At 40.0% G+C, this 18,992-nt stretch overlaps 2 protein-coding genes across 6 annotated transcripts in view; one reads left to right on the forward strand and one right to left on the reverse strand.

The window, feature by feature from the left end:
- Window positions 1-6,069, forward strand: part of AKAP9 (A-kinase anchoring protein 9) — a 106,197-nt gene extending 100,128 nt beyond the window's left edge. For 4 of the 5 annotated variants that reach the window (XM_014875604.2, XM_014875605.2, XM_014875607.2 and 1 more), the window contains 7 exons: window positions 415-594; window positions 1,154-1,354; window positions 1,754-1,986; window positions 2,976-3,061; window positions 3,761-3,881; window positions 4,695-4,834; window positions 5,465-6,069. In XM_014875604.2, coding sequence (XP_014731090.2) covers window positions 415-594; window positions 1,154-1,354; window positions 1,754-1,986; window positions 2,976-3,061; window positions 3,761-3,881; window positions 4,695-4,834; window positions 5,465-5,508 — 1,005 coding nt within the window. In that variant the 3' untranslated portion in view covers window positions 5,509-6,069. The remainder of the gene's footprint in view (window positions 1-414; window positions 595-1,153; window positions 1,355-1,753; window positions 1,987-2,975; window positions 3,062-3,760; window positions 3,882-4,694; window positions 4,835-5,464) is intronic. The other variant, XM_014875606.2, reaches the window with a different exon arrangement.
- A 376-nt stretch (window positions 6,070-6,445) lies between these two features.
- CYP51A1 (cytochrome P450 family 51 subfamily A member 1) lies at window positions 6,446-17,707 on the reverse strand. Its single transcript, XM_014875609.2, has 10 exons — window positions 17,418-17,707; window positions 16,477-16,575; window positions 15,304-15,480; window positions 11,955-12,081; window positions 10,839-11,013; window positions 10,545-10,664; window positions 9,882-10,077; window positions 9,201-9,296; window positions 8,166-8,334; window positions 6,446-7,507 (listed from the first exon to the last, which is right to left on the reverse strand). The coding sequence occupies exons 1-10, from the start codon at window positions 17,682-17,684 to the stop codon at window positions 7,329-7,331; spliced, it is 1,605 nt and encodes a 534-aa protein (XP_014731095.2). The 5' UTR covers window positions 17,685-17,707; the 3' UTR covers window positions 6,446-7,328.
- Between the last annotated feature and the right edge of the window lie 1,285 nt (window positions 17,708-18,992).

The following is an 18,992-nucleotide window of genomic DNA, read 5'->3' on the forward strand; positions in this document are numbered from 1 at the left end:
AACTGTCTTGTATTTACTAAATGAAAGGCCACTGAAGATGAAGTAGCATGCACCTGTGTAAAAAAATTGAAGTAAGGTCATCTGTTGCAAAGAATTCAGTAATATTTGGTTCTTAAGTGAGCTTGATTTGGTCCTTACCTGTACTTTACGCAAGGGTTTTCAATGTAACTTGAAAAAAGCTTTGAGGCTTTTCTTTTACTCTAAGTTAGATAAACATAAACATAGTAGAAAACTTTGAAAATTGTTATAGCTGGTATAGCTTGTATGAGAATGCTCTGTTGTAATGTACAGGGTAAGTATAAGCAAGAAAGTCAGAATAATCTGTAGCTTACATGTACACTGAAGTTTTTTATATACAAGTTGATACAAAGTTGAGTTTGGTTTTCTTTCTTCTTTCCTTCCCTTCTTCTGAAGCTGGTGCTGCCGCCAGGGACTCCGTCCAGCTCACTGACTGAGAGGCTGCTGAGGCAAAATGCTGAGCTGACAGGCTTTGTCAGCAGACTGAGTGAAGAGAAGAATAATTTGAGGAATGCTGTTATGAAACTAGAGGAAGAACTGAGAAGATACCAGCACAGACAGTCCTCTGCAGACTATGTATGTCCTTGGTGGTGCTGATCTAATGAGTTATGTATAGAGACATAAAAGCATAATTTCTTGTCCTAGTCCCTCAGTTGAGAGTGATCAAGCAATCTGTCTTTCTTAGCTTCCCTCTACAGAGTAAATGGATGTGAGTTGTTCAGTAGTCAGTATGTCTCAACTCACTCTGTTAAGTGTAAAATTTCATGATTTTACCCACTTTCTTTTTGTTAACTACTCGTTTCTCTTAAATGCTTTTGTGCCTTTCTTTTTTATCTGTATCTCATCACCATGATAAGCAGATCCAGATAGATCCAGATAGCTTTCAAGATCATTAAGCTAGTATGAGCCAGTTGAGAGGACTTCTTTTTAGAGAAGCTTTATTTTTCTGGGACATTGATAGGGCTTCTAAAGTCACTGTTTTTGAGGTGTCAGAGTGCAGGGGTGGCCTAAGATCCAACCACTGAACAGTTTTTCTCATTAATTTTATGAGCTCTCCACCAAACCAATGACTAGAATGACATGGCCTAAGGTTTTCCAAATTATGTCATTCAAATTCAATTTCCTTTGTCTTCAGTCTTCTAGGCACTCATCAGATGTTGGAGTTAATATTGATACTCTTGTTGCTTCTGAGAAGGAAATCTGGAACAGAGAAAGGCTGTCACTGCAGAAATCGTTGAAACAAGCTGATGCAGAACTCTCCAAGCTGAGAGCAGAGCTCAGGAATGAGGCTTTCCTCAGAGAACTGGGATCAGATACTGAAAATGCTCTTTTGAGGGTAAGATCTTTTTTCCACATACTAACTACAGCTGCTCTTAAAATTTTGATTTGGGTTTATTTTTCATTGTGTTCACTCTGCTTTATTCTGAGTAAAAAGATATTAATTCAGTTTTTCATTCAAAATTTTCATCCTCAGGTACCTGACTCATTTTTTTCTCTCCAAGAATGACATGTAAACACCTACGTTGTCCTTTCGGGTGTGCTCTGTTTCTTGCTGTTTAGGTGATCCTCAATATATGAAGTTGCATTCAACAAGTGTGAGCAGCAGCACAGTCTTCTCCATGGTACTGAGAAATGAATCATCACAGAAATGCTGTAGAAGTAACAATGTCAAAAGTGTTGGAACTGTTGTGATTCTTTGGGCTTATGGAGCTTTTGTCTTTTTCTCTTGTTGCAGAGAATTTATGGCAAATACCTACGGGCAGAGAGCTTTCGGAAAGCTCTCATATATCAGAAAAAATATTTGCTGCTGTTATTAGGGGGATTCCAGGAGTGTGAAGAAGCCACACTGGCCCTCATAGCACGGATGGGAGGACAGCCTTCCTACACAGACCTTGAAATCATCACACATCATTCAAAGGGTTTCACACGATTTCGCTCTGCAGTCAGAGTGTCCATTGCAATTTCAAGGTAAACTGGAGAAAATTACATTTCAAACAGATGTGATTGTGCTGTTTAATATATACTTTTCTAGCTCTCTAGTGAAATCTAGAAATTGTCATATTCCATCCTGTTTAAATGGTATATTTTTGGTAGTCATGAATATAGTAGATACTTGTAGGGTAACAAGATGACAAGAATGTAGGTAGATTCTGTAATAGGAATAAGCAATCAGTTGTAGTTGAAAAGGGCTCAGTATCTGAAAATCACAGATGGAGTGTACTGGGTAAAGTCATATTATTAAAAATCATTATGAGCAATTCTAAGGATTACACTTATTTACAAAGGTTTTTTCTGCAACTTAATTTCCTGTAAAGATTAATATCTTACATATAAGTATAATACAGATTTAGGAATTAATTTTCTTCATCTAGGTAGTCCTTTGAATTTCACAAGGATGAGCAGGAATTGGTGATGAAGAAAAAGTAAAGTTTATTACGGCACAGTACTGCCATGTTGCTAACAAACCTCCTTCACAAAGGTTTGAACCCCCAAGCACTTCTGCTTGCTGTTGTTCTGAGCGTTGTGCGTTGTATAAATTCAAGGAAGTATTCATGTACCTGTTGTGAGAATTTTACACATAGTGCTCTGCAGTTGAAGTTCTGGGGCTGCAATGGGGCAAAAAAGTATATTTAGTGTGATTATAAAATGCTGGTGTTCTGTAGGTTAGTGCTTGAGCCGTTTACTGTCCACTTGGACCTATACAGCACCTCTGAAATTGCACAGGTGAAGCTGAAAGCAGGTTTGGACGAAAGATGTTTCTCTTAGGGATATGCAAAAGGATGTTTTGTATTTGGTACTCAGGCTTTAGATGCCTATCTGTTAATTTTACTTACTGGTCAAGAAATTCTTACACTTTCTAGACTACAAGGAGCAGATTACTTTGATCAGACTATTTCATTTATCCTGAAGCTGTTTGTTTTTTTATTTATTTGTTGTTTTTTTTATTTGAAATGCAGAATGAAGTTCCTGGTTCGTCGATGGCAGAGAGTTACAGGTTCTGGTATTCTGACTATCAACAGGGATATCTTTAGCCAGAACACAGGTAAGTCATAGTCCAGTAATGACTGAAAAATGGTATTCACAAGTCACACCACTGATTAATGGAGATGGGTTTTAATTTGTATTATCCCTATGTGGAATGAATGGGTCTGTTCCCTCTTTCTTTTCTTATAATTGTTTGGATTAACCTATTTCTCAGTTTTCATGCTCAGCACAGACACTAACCTATTTGCTTTCTCTTCAGTTTTATTTTGCTCCCTCGTGGGTGGGAATTAAAATGTGGAAGCTTTCCCTATGGAGTGTGTTCATGAAAGCAGGTTTAGCTGCGTCATTGGAGTTTTTGTAGGAGATCTGCACCACAGTCTTTTTCTTAGAACAAAAGCTTGTCATTCTTTTGTTACAGGTTTAAGTCTAGGAAATAACAGTTTTCTGTTGGCTTTTTTGTAGGAGTCTAAGGAGAATCAGAAGCTTCTTTATTGTTTACTGGTTTTAGGTCTGCACTAAAACCTTTGCTCAATCTGTGAGAGTTTTCTCATTGACGTCAGTGAGGCCAGGATTTCACCTCTGCTTTTCCCTAAGGGAGTCTGAAAGTGGCCTACACTCGTTAAATGCCGTTTTTGTGACATCCAAACAGAAAACTCATATCTGAGATTCCCAGTAAAGTGCAAAAGGTCTTAATTTTTTTAGTTTTCAAGACACTGCTTTTTGTATTTCTAATATTCTGTATATTTTGTATTTCCAGGTAATGAATTACGGCCTGATTCGTTCTCTGGTGGCATGGATCTTTATGGAGAACAGAGGCATTCCTATAGATCCAGGTCAGGCATGGAATCTCCTAGATCTCCTATAAACTTTCAACATAAGTACGTTTGGAGTTTTTTTATTATTATTCTCTTTCAGGCACTGTTTAAATAATTTAAAGCCTCAGTGTTTACTGCTCAGGTTTGTAACCTTTGATGCTGTAAGATTTAACTTTTTTGTAAGAATATGTAAAAAATGATGCCTCAGGCAATCAGTGTGTGATTACTCACTGCATAATTGAAGCCAAAGCTCACACACCCCTGCCAGTGAAACCAGGTATTTTTCATCAAGGACAACTTTTTTATGAGCGTTATCATACTTGGATGAGCTTTTATGAAGTTGTAAGCTCAGATGTTCACTGAACATCAAATTCTAGCCATTTTGGGGTTTCATTTTCATGTAAACCACCTCAGTATTTGTATTGTCTTAGTTTGTCATGACCATAACAGTTTACATGGTAAAAAACTTTAATCTATTTTAGCCCTATTAACTTTTACTTATAGAAAGTAATGTCAAGAGGCAGAACCTGTAAAGATGGTGGTGTCCTTGTTGACACAAGCTTCTTAATAGAAAACCAAACTTCAGTCTACTGCTGCAATCTCACTAGGAGCTTGCTGGTCAGTCTTTGTCTCAAAAAATGCAGCAACAAATGCTATGCAGTAGAAAGAAAAAGGCAAGGGGGAAGAGAGGTTTCTCTGGCTTGGGCAGTAAGTGGCAGGGAGGTTAAATGGGTTTGATATGCTGGCTACCACATGGATAAGCTAAGGGCCATGCAGGCCATAAAGTATCCCTGCCCTACAGTATTTTGCTGTGTTGTTGATATTTTTACCCAAAATGTCCCTTTTTTGAGATGGTGTGTGTTGTTCTGCCCCTAGGCTCCACGGGATGCATGCTGATTTAAACCCAGTCTCCTTCACCTGTCCTCAGCTGCAGAACTACGATCCCGAGAGGGCTCTGACAGATTACATCAATCGCCTGGAGGCACTGCAGAAGCGGCTGGGCAGCGTGCAGTCAGGTAGGGCTCAGGCAGCCTCCCAGCACCTGTGAGCAGCACAGGGCCCACTGCCACGTGGGTGCTGGCTCTCTGAGATACATAACAAACAACTTCCATTTTATCAATTTTCAGCCTTAAACAAGAGGCAGTTCTGAGCTCAGCAAAAAGCTCACTTAAAAGAAGATTGTAAAATTCTTTGAAGAGATACAAGCAGGCTTTCATTATAGATTTTGAGATTATTAGTAACACTTTGCTTCCCTGATCTCTAATAAATGTGCAGCAAGGATTCAGTTGGCATCTTGCTAAGGGTTTAAGATATATAAAGAAAAATGGACCCAGAAGATTGGGACATGGAAGAGGAATTTTTTCTCCTATCACTTCAATTACAGAAGTTACAGTCAATTTGTCCCATAGATGCTGAAAGATGAATACATCAAGAAAATTGTCACAATAATGGGATGAAATTTATCAAACGAGTTTTGAAGTTATTGTGTTTGTCTTTCCCATCATTTGGGAAAGTTTTGTTCTTAAAAAATTTGATCTTTAAAAGTCCCTATTCTGTGATTTCCCATGTAAAATCTTTCATGCTTATTCAGCTGAATGTACATACTTGTTCCAAGTAATCCTGATGACTTTTTCTCCATCCCATAGGTTCGACTTCATACACTCAGTTGCACATGGGTATAAGAAGATAATAATACCCCTTCAACATCTCCGTCACTGGCAGTGATGCTAACAGATTGCCTTCTGTAAATCTGTGCTCTTTCTGTGCTTTTGTATAATGTGTATATTGTGGGACCAATATGAACACAGCTATACGATTGTATACAGTTCCATCCTGGCACACCCACAGAGACTGGGATTTATGGATGTAGGCACTTTGTGTTTATGAAAAAAAAATCTGAACAAAAAAAATCCCCAAACAAACCCCCCCCGAACCCAAAACAACCCCCCACCGTTAAATTACATGTATATTTGTGGAATGCTAATTTAAATGATTAACTTATGAAGTGTGTATTTATCAAAAGGGTGCGAAGATGAAACTTGTGTATTAATTAAATTGAGCTACATTCAGCAAAGTTTACTTGCACTTTTTCTGGCAAGGCTACTGAAGTTACATTGACTCTCCTAATCTTTGCTACTGGCAGTGCAGACAGAATATCACTTGTAGAGACCTATTTTTGTAATGGTAGAAGTTTTGAATTTTATGGGTATTTTGTCAAAGTACTGAAATAAACATGACTTCATGCTTCTAACTGTGTTCAATAACGCTCCCTTATTCACATGGAACAGGTTGCTCCTGCCTGAGTTCCTCCTGCTTGCAGTGACTGCAGCTTGACTTTTTACAGATTCCAAAGCGCTACTACCAGAGAGAGGGACAGGGACAAGCCTGGCTTCTGCAGACCCTGGTCATGTCTGACCGGGCTGGGGGTGAAGAGCCTGCACTCCCTCAGCTGCCCTGGCTGATACAAACACGAGGTTTTAGAACAGTTACACTGAATTTAGATCAGGAAGGATACACAGGGCACTGTTAAAGGGGGCACAGCCTACTCCAAGAGAGTTACAAATTTACTGATGAAACCTTTTCAGAAAGAAGTGACAGGGTTGAACATGGAAAACTTCCTCAAGAAGTTTGTTTACAAATTTAATTCAAAATTCCTGTGAGCCAGAGCTCATTACCATTTATCTTCAGCACTCTTGAATCAAACACCACTTAACAATCCTGCATGAGTCAATACAAAACCAGACAACATTCAGCTATTTCACCTTTTTACACACAAACGTTATTTACAAAATTCACGCTGTTGGTATTTTCATATTGTTACTCTTTACATCAAGCTTCCAGAGATCACCATTTTCAAATATTTTTTTAGATAATTACTTGTTGCTTTCTGAACATAAGCATTTTACAACTACTTCAAGTTAGACAGTTAAATGGCTCATTCTTGAAATGACTTACCTGTGAACATTTTGTTCTCTGCCTACCACTTAGCTGTACAATAACATTTTCTTAAATCAGCCAAGGCCATCATTTGCTTGGAACAGAATCATAAATGCCAAAGGAAGGGCACCACCAAGTAGTCCCCTGTGGTGTCTATTCCCAGATGAGTTAGCTGAAATTGGCTACAGAAGCAAGGTAGGCAGCCTTGCCCCTTGGTTATCTGGGGAAAGTAATCTTCAGTTATTTTTCAAAAGGAAGGAGTTCCATTTGTACAAATTACTTTCTTCTTCATTAAAGATCTGGCATGCGCCTTAAAACCATTACATCAATTGAAAATTGAAAATTTTTACTTTAAAAATGCAATGAGAAAATTGGAGAACAAGCAATTATACACAGCAGCAGTAAACAGTGTGGGCAAACAAAATAGATACAAAACTCTTGCATTTGGTAGACTACTGTTGCTTTCCTAACAGTAGATGCATCAGCTTCCATCTGCCACTTACTCTGCCACAATTTTATTCAAAAGTCTGTTAGTTCACACAACTTTAAAAAGTAAGATTTTAGCGCCAGAGTTTACAGTGACCGCCTCTTGTATCTGATAACAGGGTTGTTAGGTGTGTGTATCATTGTTGTATAATTTATAGTTGGAAAATAGTCATTGATGAGATCAAATTCATACAAACGAAGCAAAGTAGACCAAATAGTCTTAATTTGAACATAAGCGAAGTTTTCTCCAATGCAGCGATGACGGCCTAGAAGGAAAGCCATAAAATGCAGTCAGAATATTTTACTGAATCGCCTTTGGCAGTCAGCTAACTTAAGAAGTTTTATGCAGACAATAGTTGCCCCTTTCTCAACAATCTGAGGCTCTGATGTTTCACCCCATTCTATAATTCCGTTAAACTCTTATTTTTCCAAGTTGTCACTGCATAAAACAGACAAGTAAGTGGAGTGATAATTATGCTGTTCTGTCCCCACTAGAAAGCATTAATTTATGTATCAGGAAAGAAGCATTTGCAACACTGAGAAATAAGATCAGCTCTAACTCCATCATTGCAATATTTGCAAACTGTTCTGGAAGTTGAGACTCTGCAGACTTTTGCTCTGCCTTCAACTGAACTTCTATCACCAGGTTTGTCCTTGACTTGAAAAGATGTGAGTCAAGTATCACTCGTGCTAACCTAAAGGTGTTTTGATAACTGCTGTGAGAGATATATACAGCTATGACTAATGCAGAACTATTACCTTAATTCTTCTAACAGCACTTTCACATTAAGAAAATTTTCAGGCAGAAGCAGAAAAAAAAAAATCTATCCTCAGATGCTGCAGTGTGGCGAGGTGCTGTAGGAGATGGCTGGTGTGAGCCACCTCAGCACAATCTCACTCAGGGTGCTGCATTCTCTTACTCACCAGCACCAAATGGAATGTATGCAAACTTCTCTCCAGATGCTGAGTTATCTTGGAGGTATCTGTCAGGCTTGAAGTCCAGGGCATCATTCCAGGAGTCTCTGAGTCTGTGGTTAACAGTGGGAGATACACACACTTGATGGCCAGGGGGAATATTGTATCCAGCAACAGTCTACAAGAGAACAGACAAGAGCCCACACATGACAAAATGTCTCCATTTTTCTTTTTAAAGTGTTACCTGAAATGTTACACCATGAGGCTTAAATTTCAAAAGATCTTGGCCAAGTGCATTTAAAATTAATGCAGCCTAACACTTCCTCTCTTACTTGTACAGGACACAGTGCTCAAGTAGTTGCAGGAATCTTCCAGCTGTTTCAGTAAGGCTGGCAATTCTACAGAAGGAGGTTTTAATAAAAAAAGCATTAACATTAATTGAAAGCCTTTGACATTGAAAGGACATAGTTAAAAAATATTTTAATTTTTTGACATGGTACCATATTTGTACAAACAGCAAGTTTTCTTTCAGATTTACCTAGCTTCTATTAAATGCATGCCAATTTTTTCTATGACAGCAATTAAAAATACCTGGCAAACAAAAAATGGTGGTACCAGACTAAGCTCAAATAATACTGGTAGCTACAAGAAAGGGTCAGTTTTGCTGAAGAAAATTGCACATGGCTGTTCCTAGGTCCCAGAGCTGCTCTTCTCCAGGTGGAACCATCCCTGTTCCCTCAGCCTCTCACTGCAGCCCCCTCCCATCTGGGTGGCCCTCTGCTTGTTTCACTTCATCAGTCTCTTGCTTGCTGTGGGCTGCAGGGCTCTGAAACTGGGCACAATTCCACATGAAGGTAAAAAATACCAAGTTCAAGGTATTAATTGCTTTCCTAAGTCAACACTGGATATGCTACCACTAACAAAACCCCAGACTGCCATCAGTTTTCCTCCAGGCCAGCAAACACAGCTCACTTGTGTTTCCTTCTGCCAGTCAAGATACCTCTGTGCTGCTGCAGTGAAATTAACTCCAAAAAGTGTCCTTACCTGAGGAGTTCTTGCCATTCTCATCATGGTCATTATAGGAGGTCTAAGCCTTAAAGTTTCTTTCAGACAGCGATCCAGCAAACTGAGGTCCTTGAGCTGAAAATACAGAGAAAATTATGTATCAAAATAGAGCCAAGTTTATTCAACAGAAACAAAATGCTATTTTATACCATTTAAAAGTAAATTTTAAAAATCAAAAAGAGTGAACAGCTTATATTTACATATACTTTATTAGCTACATTATTTCTTTTCCATTTGATTAAATTAAAAAGGAAAAAACCACTCACCAGTGCAATCAAATACAACTAATGTTTTAGTGATCTGTCTCTTAATTATTTTCCTTTGCCTATTTAAAGAACAAGATCACACTGCATTGCTTTCCTCAGTGGAAACATGAGAATCTTCCTCTGCTACTGAGCTATCATTTATTAAATAAACATAGGAACTGCAATTTCCCTAATGAACACTGATTTAAAAACCAGTATCAAGCTGAAAATTTACTTGGACAGGAAAACATACTGGCAAACAGCATTATCACAGAATGACCGTGCCAATTATTATTTTAACACAAAAGCATGTGACTGTATTTCATGTTCAATGAGCTTTTAATTTTTTTTTTTTTTTTTAAATAACCATCTAAAAGTATGAAAATACCCCTCAGGACTAATGTAACATGCAAACCTGGTCATAAGATAAGGGTGGCAAGTCATCCCCACACACTGCTTTCTGTTCTGCATAGCACTGATCCTGTATGGCTTTGTCCCTGGCGAGGAAGAAGCCGAGCCAGGCGCTGGTGGTGGAGGATGTGTGCTGCCCTGCCAGCAGCAGCCCGATCAGCATTCCCGCAATTTCATCGTCCGTCAGCGCGCGGCCGTCCCTGCATCGGGGGGAACCAAGCTGGAGCTTCATCTGGTCACGTTTCATTATTTAGCATTGCTGTTTATACAGTAGCATGTACAATTTCTTCCAATGTACTCCTTATTCCTACTCTTTCATTGCCTACCCTAAACAAAGAGGCAGAAGATCTAATGGTAGGGAAAAGGGAGAACAGAGGGAGAGAGACTCTTTAGGAGTCCTAAAGAAAATCATTCCTCAACAGCCAGCAAAGAGAAAGGAAGCAACCTCAGCCACTTCATGACCACCAATGAAAAACCCAGAAATCTGAATAACCATTGACAAGTGAAATTTTAAACCTGTTTTTAAAAATACAACTAGGAAAAACTGCATGCAACAAAACCAATTCAGAACATGAGGGAGGGTTGCTTGGGTTTTGGTAGATAGTTCTAACTAAAGAGCTCAAAGCTAAAGTAAATCTTCAAACAAGTCTTCAAACTCTTGGCTTACTTATACGAAGCATCAAGTAGAGTTTGGAGCATGTCATCCTCCTTTTCCTCAGACTTTCGACGTTTCTGGATAACCTTGTAGAAAATATTCTTTATTTCTCTGTGTGCTCGATCTCGTCGTCTGCGATTCAAAACACTTCCATTAGCAACTTTATACAACATAACACAAAATGCTTATGAGGATTTTTTGGGATGTCTAGAATAGCTTACAAAGAAGAAGTGGTGGGGATGGGGGGCAACCTAAACAAGGATGTTTAGATAAAACACTTAAGTTGCTTCCTGCTACTGCTGGTACCTGAAGCTCGGCAGAGGCAGCCAGCCTGGCAGCAGCCAGGCAGCGTGAGTGAAACCCCCGTCCAGGTCTGCATACAGCTGAGCCACCTTCTCATCCAGCAAGCCTCGGATTTCCTTCCCATGTAAGCAATGACTTGCTGTCAAAATGATCAGTTCTGAAAGGGCTTCAAACAGGTCTGAGGAAAGATTTGAAAAACATTACTCAAATGTGCCTTATCAGATGTCTCTTTGAACAACTTTTTAATTTGATCACTGATAACCTTTTTTCTAAGGTACTTCTTTCTAGAATTTTTTCTAGCAGAGTTAGTAATTCTTCCAAAGCAAGCCATGCATCACAAACTGGAGCCTTAATAAATATAAGTGAAATCATACAAAGATTTAACCCTGAAATCCAAATCCATGGGAAACCAGTTAGTTTTGCTGCTCACTGAATTATTATTATATAGTAGTACTTCGACACTTTAATATCAATTTATATATTACCACCTTATTAACAATATTTACATATAAACCATATACATTCAAAATAATTCAATATATTAAAATGTGACGTACTATATAATTTTTATGCATTTATATATAAATATATATGTTTAAATAATATTCGACACTGTTATGCAACTGTGAGCTTGCAACAATGATGATGGGCAAATTGGGAATGAGGGAAAATAACAATTTCACTTCAGTCACTAACGTAACCATATCAGCTTCAAAGATGCAGTTTTTCACTGTGGAAACTCCCAGAGCCAAGATCTTCAGCACAGGCTCTCTAGGCAGTCAGAGCAGCAGCTTTTCCCAGGGACTGGGAAGTGGTTACACTGAGCTGACTGATACCATCCAAAATGAGCACAACAGGTGCACTATGAGCTGACTAGGAAAGCAAAACTAAGATAGTCCTTCATTCCTTTCAGTGATTTTCTGAGCAGCTTTATTCTCCAATAGCCTTACATCTGATTTTTAAAAATCTGTATTTTCTTTCTTCTGATGTTCAGTACACTTTTACCTACATAATTTTTTATTTCTTTTTTATTGCAGTACATCTTTTACAAAAATAAACCGCACTGGCCTTAAGTACATCCCAGAAAACTGAAGGAAAAATGCATTTGATCCTGCTTACTTTTCTCTCCTTGTTCTCCCCATGCTTTGAAATACTCCTTTGTTTCTTCTTCAATCACAGATACATGCTGTCTAAACTGGGCAATGTTTAGCCCAGTTTTGAGCATTTTCTTCTGTTCCAAAAATATCTAAAAGAACCAAGACAGAAAAAGCAATCAGTACAAGGATCATCATATAAATGTGATTAAAACTTACTTGAATTTGTACTATAAGAACATCCAGAAGTAAATAGAGATTATGATCAGGACTGCAGGGTACAGAAGATAGGCACTTTTAATTAATAGGTAATACTCTGTTTTTCAAGCAATAGCTCAGAAACATTCAAGTAAAATAACAGCTCAAAGGAGCTGCAGTTCTCTATTTGCAGTACCAAACAAAAAACTAATTTTAGTATCTTCAGTATTTTCATTAAGCTTTATCCCTCAAGACACAAGATGCATACAAAGTTGAACTATGGAAAGCCCTATAGATCTATAATCACAAACATAAACAGCATCATCTTTGCGAAGTCTGGATTTAGCCTGGTGTGCCTCCTCACTTTCTCTCCCTATCCTGTGTTCTCTCAGACAGAAGGACTCTGGACTAGAGATGACCCTTTCTTTTACAAAGCCCTCTCATTTCACTGCCCAGGAAGTTAGACACAGAAGAAGGAGGCAAACTGCTACCAAGGAAAATAGTGAGTTTCACACCCTTCTCACCTCTTCCTCTTTTTCTGTGTATAGATTCATTCAGTAGTAGATTCATTCAACAAACCTACTGGTGAAAAGCCCTTCGTTAGATGAGAACCATGCTTCTGTTTTGAGAATGCAGTGAGGACCCCAGCAGTCTGTCAGAGGGCACACTTGCCACAGAGCAAAGAGACAAGCACATTTTACAGCATGCTAGCCAGTCTCCAGCTTGATGGAGACAGGAATGGCACATAGGAGTGAACACATCCTATGCAATTTCAGCTCCTCTCAACAAAAGACTATTTGCAAGAGGCTTGGAGGGAGGAGAGAGACAGTGAATATAAGTTGATATATTGACTATGGATAATAATCAGAATCACTCGTAAATAAGCAAATTACTAATTTTGAAGAATAAGGGGTGGTTCTTCCAAATATGACTGAAAGTCACAGAATTAATTAGCAGCTTAAGCAGAGAAAAGGGGGTCTCAAAAGAAACTTCAGGATGACCCATCAATTTTAGAATGCCAACAAAATTTTCCATGGCTCTCCAAATGCCTTCTCATTAGATGTCTGAAATGAAATCATGGTGGTGATGCTATGCAAAAAAAAAAAAAGCTTACCTCTAGCAGAATGCATTCTGGCCACAACTGTCCACCTCTCTAACTTCATAGGGGGAAACTAGAGATAATTTAAATGCCAATAACAAACTCCCTGCACCTCCTCGCTGTGGAAAAAAAAAAAGAATTTTCTGGGAACCTAAATCTGCAGAGATAATAAGAAAGAAGTCCTTCTAGTATCAAAGGTATGAATTAAGTAGACATAGCCACAGATACCCAAGGCTTACTGAGTAATATGATTAATCTCTTGACTAAAGCAGAACTGAAGTGCACTCTAGGGAAAAAGAAAATCTAGGGTAACTCTAGAAAAAGACCTCATTTCAGAAAAAAAGCCAAAAAAGCTGTACATGGTGGGCCAATAAAGTAGGCCCTAATTATCCCTATGTGCCTGAAGTACATGGTGATAAGAAATGCTCATTTCCAAGGAGCTTACAGAAAATTTCTATAAAACTGATGGATGAGATTAGATCACATCAGAGAACTAGCTCTTGTATGAAGACAGACACTCAAATCCATCTACAAACTGAAGAGCATGAAAGCAGAAGTCAAACCATCTGTAACAAGTGGGCAAACTTTCACAGAATTAAGGACAAACCATGACCTTAAAGTTTCAAGCAGACCTCCTATGACAGTCAGAATCCCCAAAACAAGCACAACACAGTGAAAATCTGGCCATTTTAGCAGTCTGATTCACAGACACTCTTCTGAAACAAGTATATATGAGAGAAGAACATGAGATGTATTGCAGAGAATCATGCATCCTCCACACTCCAGCAGTTGTTAAAGTGATTCACAACTCCTTCCCTGATTTCTTGATGAAGACCTCTGACTATCCAAACTGGTAGACACAAGTCTGTTAGAATGGCCCCACCCATGGAAGAGATCTAGAATGGCCCCACCCATGGAAGAGATCTCCTAGGACACAGGAAATGATCTCCTACTTGTTATCCAGGCTGAAGTCCTGCTGCTTCTCCTAGGGATGAGGAGTTATGCAAATCCACCAAGTGCAAAGATCCTACAACCCAACCAACCAATCCTCTCCACAAACTGCTATCCACAATTTAGTACTTCCTCACAAAGGAGGAGGCAATCAGGTTCTCCTTTACCTACTTAGAAAGTAGCAAGTTGTAGGTAGTTAGCTGTGTATGAGATTTCCAAAACAACAGGGTAAGAACAACATGTTTATTCTGTGGATCATGGCAAAATGCCAGCATGTAGGCAGAGTAGTGATTACTGCCCCTAAGCCATATCATTAATAGGGCAATCACAGCATGTAGGTAGGCATGAATGAAGAGGCATGCTAAGGAGGAAAAGAAATTGATGGTCACAGAAAGCAGTCAAATGACTGGCATTTATACAAACAAAATGAGGCCAAAACTGAAAATCCAAAAATAAAGTATATCACAGTGCAGTTTCCTCCACCCAACTACTCTGCTATACAACATGCACTGAACACAGAGTGCCAGTGGAGCAAGTGTGGCCACAGAAAAGTTAGCTTCTGCAGTTTGGGAGTCTTGACAGGACAGGCCATCCTCACAAACAAAGCAGCCAGTGCTTATCTCAGATACAATGCCACATGACACAGCCCCCATGCAGACTGTGTTCTGCAAACATGGAATGAATGATTTCAGTCTGAGCAAAACAAACCTTGTGGTTCAAACTGTTAAATTATTACTCTCATGTCTAGATTTGGTATGGCATAAATATAAAGTTACCACTCTTAGGGCTTTCTCAGAAGAAAGACCTGAAGTTGCTTGGAAGGGAAAAGTGAAGTGCAGTCAGTGGCATGCTGCAAAGGAAGAAAAAAGTGACTCACTGGTTTTTCCTTTATGATGAGATTAGATGGTTTCAAGAACAAAAGATGCCATCTAGACTGAGAAATGGCCAAGATGCTAAAGAAAGCAACCTGAACATGCACAGTCTTGATTATCCAGATGAGACTATTTACCTACTGCAATATGCCACAGTTTGTACAAACACAGCCTCATCACACAGAGCTCAGGGCTGCCTACTCAGCATTCAAGCTGCACTGCTCTTCTACTTATCTGACATTTCATATACAAACCGCATTAGGGACGTCATAGGCAACTCCCTTGCCAAAGACGGGCGTAGTTAACCGGGAGTACACATCCTCTGCATTCAGATCTTCGTTTTTACTATTGAACAGTAGAGCAGCAGCATCACTACCCAGTAAGTATGTGAACGTCTTGCCAACCATAGTGAAACTGAACACAGGTCCATACTAAGAGAGAGAATAAATTTAAAAAAAATATTTTCAATAAGAACAAAAACCAGTAAATCCCGATCTCTCTGTACAGTCTTTCATAAATTACTTTTTCTCCTAAGAAGTATCAAGACATTTAATAAAGATAAATATATTTTAAACCACATGTCAATTCGTTCTCAATGTACATAGTAGTGCTATCTAATGTTATAATGAACACATGTGAACATGCACATTTTAAAACCTTTTATTTTCATTTTCTAAGATAAATGATCAGTCACACTAAAAAACTAGCAGAGAGATTGCAGCACATATTGACTCAAGTAAACTGCAAACACTGTCTTGTAAAAATCTGGATTTTGAGTCATGCATAGATAATTAGGGGCAAATAAGATTTTGAAGTTCAAAAGTCATCTCCAGCAGACCTTCATGCACCAGATTTGACTTCCTCTAAGCTAACCGAACTAACATTTAAGCTTATAACTCTAGATAGTTTTAGACAATGTGAAACTGCTTGATAAATCTAATTTAATTGGAATTAAGGCTCTACTGATTTAGTTAATTTCTTCTAGTCTCTCACAGAATAAAAACTCCTGAGGTTTTATACACCAGCTCTTTTAACATCAGAGAGGCCTTAAAATTCATCAAGGCTGCCCACAGAGGTGGTCAGCAACATTCCAACCTGGTTATAGATCGGTAAAGAATGCGATTTCAAGTTACCAATTATGGCAAGAAATAATTTCATGCAAATGGCTTTTTAATTATATTGTGATTCAGCTATGAGTATTACCCAAATGTACAAGCATATTTGTAACATGTGAATCATGAGAGCTCAGAAAACACTACAGCTACAAGATGAGATCTGAAGATCACAGAGCCTACTGTACACACTCCATTCCATATTCAAGGTGATAAATGACAATGAACTGATTTAAACAGGCCCCAGAGTGAGAACTTAATAGATATACAAAAATATTTTTGTATATGCTCAGCTAGTCATGTGGGAAAACATACCTTGTCATAAGCATTTTCCAAAAATTCAATGGGACTTTTTCCAAATGCAATTGCATGACCAAGAAAAGGGATGCCTGATGAAATAAAAGGTGGGTAGTTCTGTAGAAGAAAGAGAAAAATAATTACTGAAATTTCTTCAGTGATTATCACAGATCCATGAACTAATAGAATATCCTGAGCTGGAAGGGACCCACAAGGATCGAAGTCCAACTCCTGGTCCTGCACAGGACCGTCCCCAAAGGTGACAGCACGGGCCTGGCAGAGTTGTCCAAATGCTTCTTGAACTCTGCCAGGCTTGGTGCTCTGACCACTTTTCTGGCATGTGCCAGTGCCCAAAAATAATAAAATCACGTCCATTTACATAAAAACTAACCACAGAGGAAGTTTTATATATATTTGTTTAAACTCTTTTGTGAAAAGGTCAACTTTAAAAAAAGAATTTAGTTGTTCAGATAGAACTACATTTAAAAGCACCAAAGGTTAATGAATGCGATTGACATTCTTCATACGCTGCCTCTGAATGTGAAGCACAGAGATGCTGCAACTGAAAAGAAGGCAGTAAGAAAAAGCGAAAGGATGTTTTGTTAAACAGGAGGATTTGTTAAACAGCCCCTCAAAAGCAGCTTCAGGTTAGCACGGTGTTTCATACATCAACGGGCACCTTTTATAAGCTCCATCGATGAAACAGAACTGGGAACGCCCTTGGGTTCCGCAAGCCCCGAGCGCCTCTCTGCCCCCGGCGGTCCCAGCCAGCCCAGTGAGGGCGAAGCTGGTAAGTGCCCCAGCAGCCATCCTGAGCCAGAAGCCGGCCAGCTGCCCCAGCAGCGTCCCCGAGGAGGCTGCAGGAAACGCGGCCGGACCCCTCTCCCCACCGGCCCCAGCGCCCAGGGCTGTGCCGAGGCCGCTCCGGGCCCGCGGGCACCGGCCGGCCGAGCGCTCACCTGCTGCTCGGAGCCGAGGTGCCGCCGGTAGCTCAGCTGGAACAGGTAGCCGAGGCTGAGCGCGAAGGCGGAGGCGGCCAGCACCAGGGAGAGAGGGTTGCCGACGGCCACCCGCTCCAGCAGGGACCCGCCGACCTCCATGAGGTTCAGCATCTTCTCGGCGCTCGCTGCCATCCGCCGTGGCTCCGCGGGGCAGGGCGGCGCGGCTGGGCCGGGCTGGTCCGAGCCCATGTGACGGATGGCGGCGCTGGGCTGATCTCTGCCCATGTGACGATTGCCGCCGCCGCAGCCAACCCGCGGCCGCGCTGCGCGGGGTGACGGCATCGGCCGGGCTGCGGCCCGCGCCATTGGGCGGCCGGGCGGCGGGCGGGGAGCGGGGGCCGGGCCCGGCCGCCTCAGGCTCGGCCCCTACGGCGGCGGGCCCGCGGCGCTCGGAGCCTGGGTGTGCGGGGTGCTGCGTGTCCTCGAACAGCCCGACAGCACCGGGAAATGAGGCTTCTGACGGTGAAATGTCCCTCAGGCATCACTGCCGGCGCCCCCGCTGACAGCTCGGCAGGGAACAAGGAGAACGAGGACAGCTTATTTGTATTTAATTCCAGATGCTCAAATGTTTAATGTCACAAAATCCCTGTGTTGTTTTTGAAATGAGTTTCCACTAAGATCTAAGGGTTTAAGATCAAATAGTGCACAAAGCTGCATTTGGAAACACAGAGCTCATCACAGTCGAGCTCAGCTTGTTGTCCACATACAACTTTATAATTCAACAGAAATGTATCTTAATGGATTTCCAGGAAATTCTGGTTTTGGTAGGTCTTTTCAAGGCAGTATATTTGTTCATCCAGTCAGTCCAGGCAGTTTCGAAAGTTTAAATGTGTAAATCTGGCAATACTAGCAGGAAGCCGGGTTGATCATTACATACATACAATGAGACATTACATACATTACATTACGTACAACGAGACATTACAACAAGATACAGTTGCAAATATATCTGTAATGCTTTTAAATAAATTTTTGCAAAGTTCAGAAACTGAAATTCTCTTAAATTCCCTACTTCATCTGAAATAAACTATTTGTTGTTATCAGTTCTGAGTACTTTTAGTTTTGTCAACTGGAAAAGGTCAACAGACAAAAAGCATAAGCTTGTTTCTGAATGAATATTCTTACAGTTGTTTTAAACGTGTAATATCCTCTGGTAAACCCTGTATCAAGGTCTCACATGTGCTGAGTATTACTAGATGAGTGGAGGTAGCAGACAATGCTTGTGAATGCTGATATATACATGGAATCAATGGTGAGTACCTTCAAATTCTTCATGTCAGCTATGGGATCTAGTTTTCAATTTGTTACCTGCAAGCTCTGAAGTTTCAACACTTTTCAATGCCAAAGGAAATTAATCAGTGCTATAGTGATTGAGAGAGTTCCTTTGTATTTACAAGCCTTGACAATTCTTTTGGGGAACATGAGAGCTATCACTGGTTGTTATTGGCATTCTGCTCTGTCCATTTATGAAGTGAGGACATTTTTGGTGGAACAGCATCAGTCTATTTCTTCCAAGGGAGAAGATTTCCAGGT

Source organism: Sturnus vulgaris, chromosome 1, assembly GCF_052056855.1.
Source record: "Sturnus vulgaris isolate bStuVul1 chromosome 1, bStuVul1.hap1, whole genome shotgun sequence".
Classification (NCBI taxonomy): domain Eukaryota; kingdom Metazoa; phylum Chordata; class Aves; order Passeriformes; family Sturnidae; genus Sturnus; species Sturnus vulgaris.

What these genes read in the sequence shown, in the direction of transcription:
- CYP51A1 (XM_014875609.2), bottom strand. Translation starts at nt 17,684, where the DNA reads ATGGGCAGAGATCAGCCCAGCGCCGCCATCCGTCACATGGGCTCGGAC. An exon ending in GGGAGAACAAGGAGAGAAAA is followed by an intron (nt 11,014 to 11,954) that starts GTAAGCAGGATC and finishes ATCTTTCCTCAG; the next exon opens with ACCTGTTTGAAGCCCTTTCA. An exon ending in GAATGGCAAGAACTCCTCAG is followed by an intron (nt 8,335 to 9,200) that starts GTAAGGACACTT and finishes GTTCTCTTGTAG; the next exon opens with ACTGTTGCTGGATACAATAT.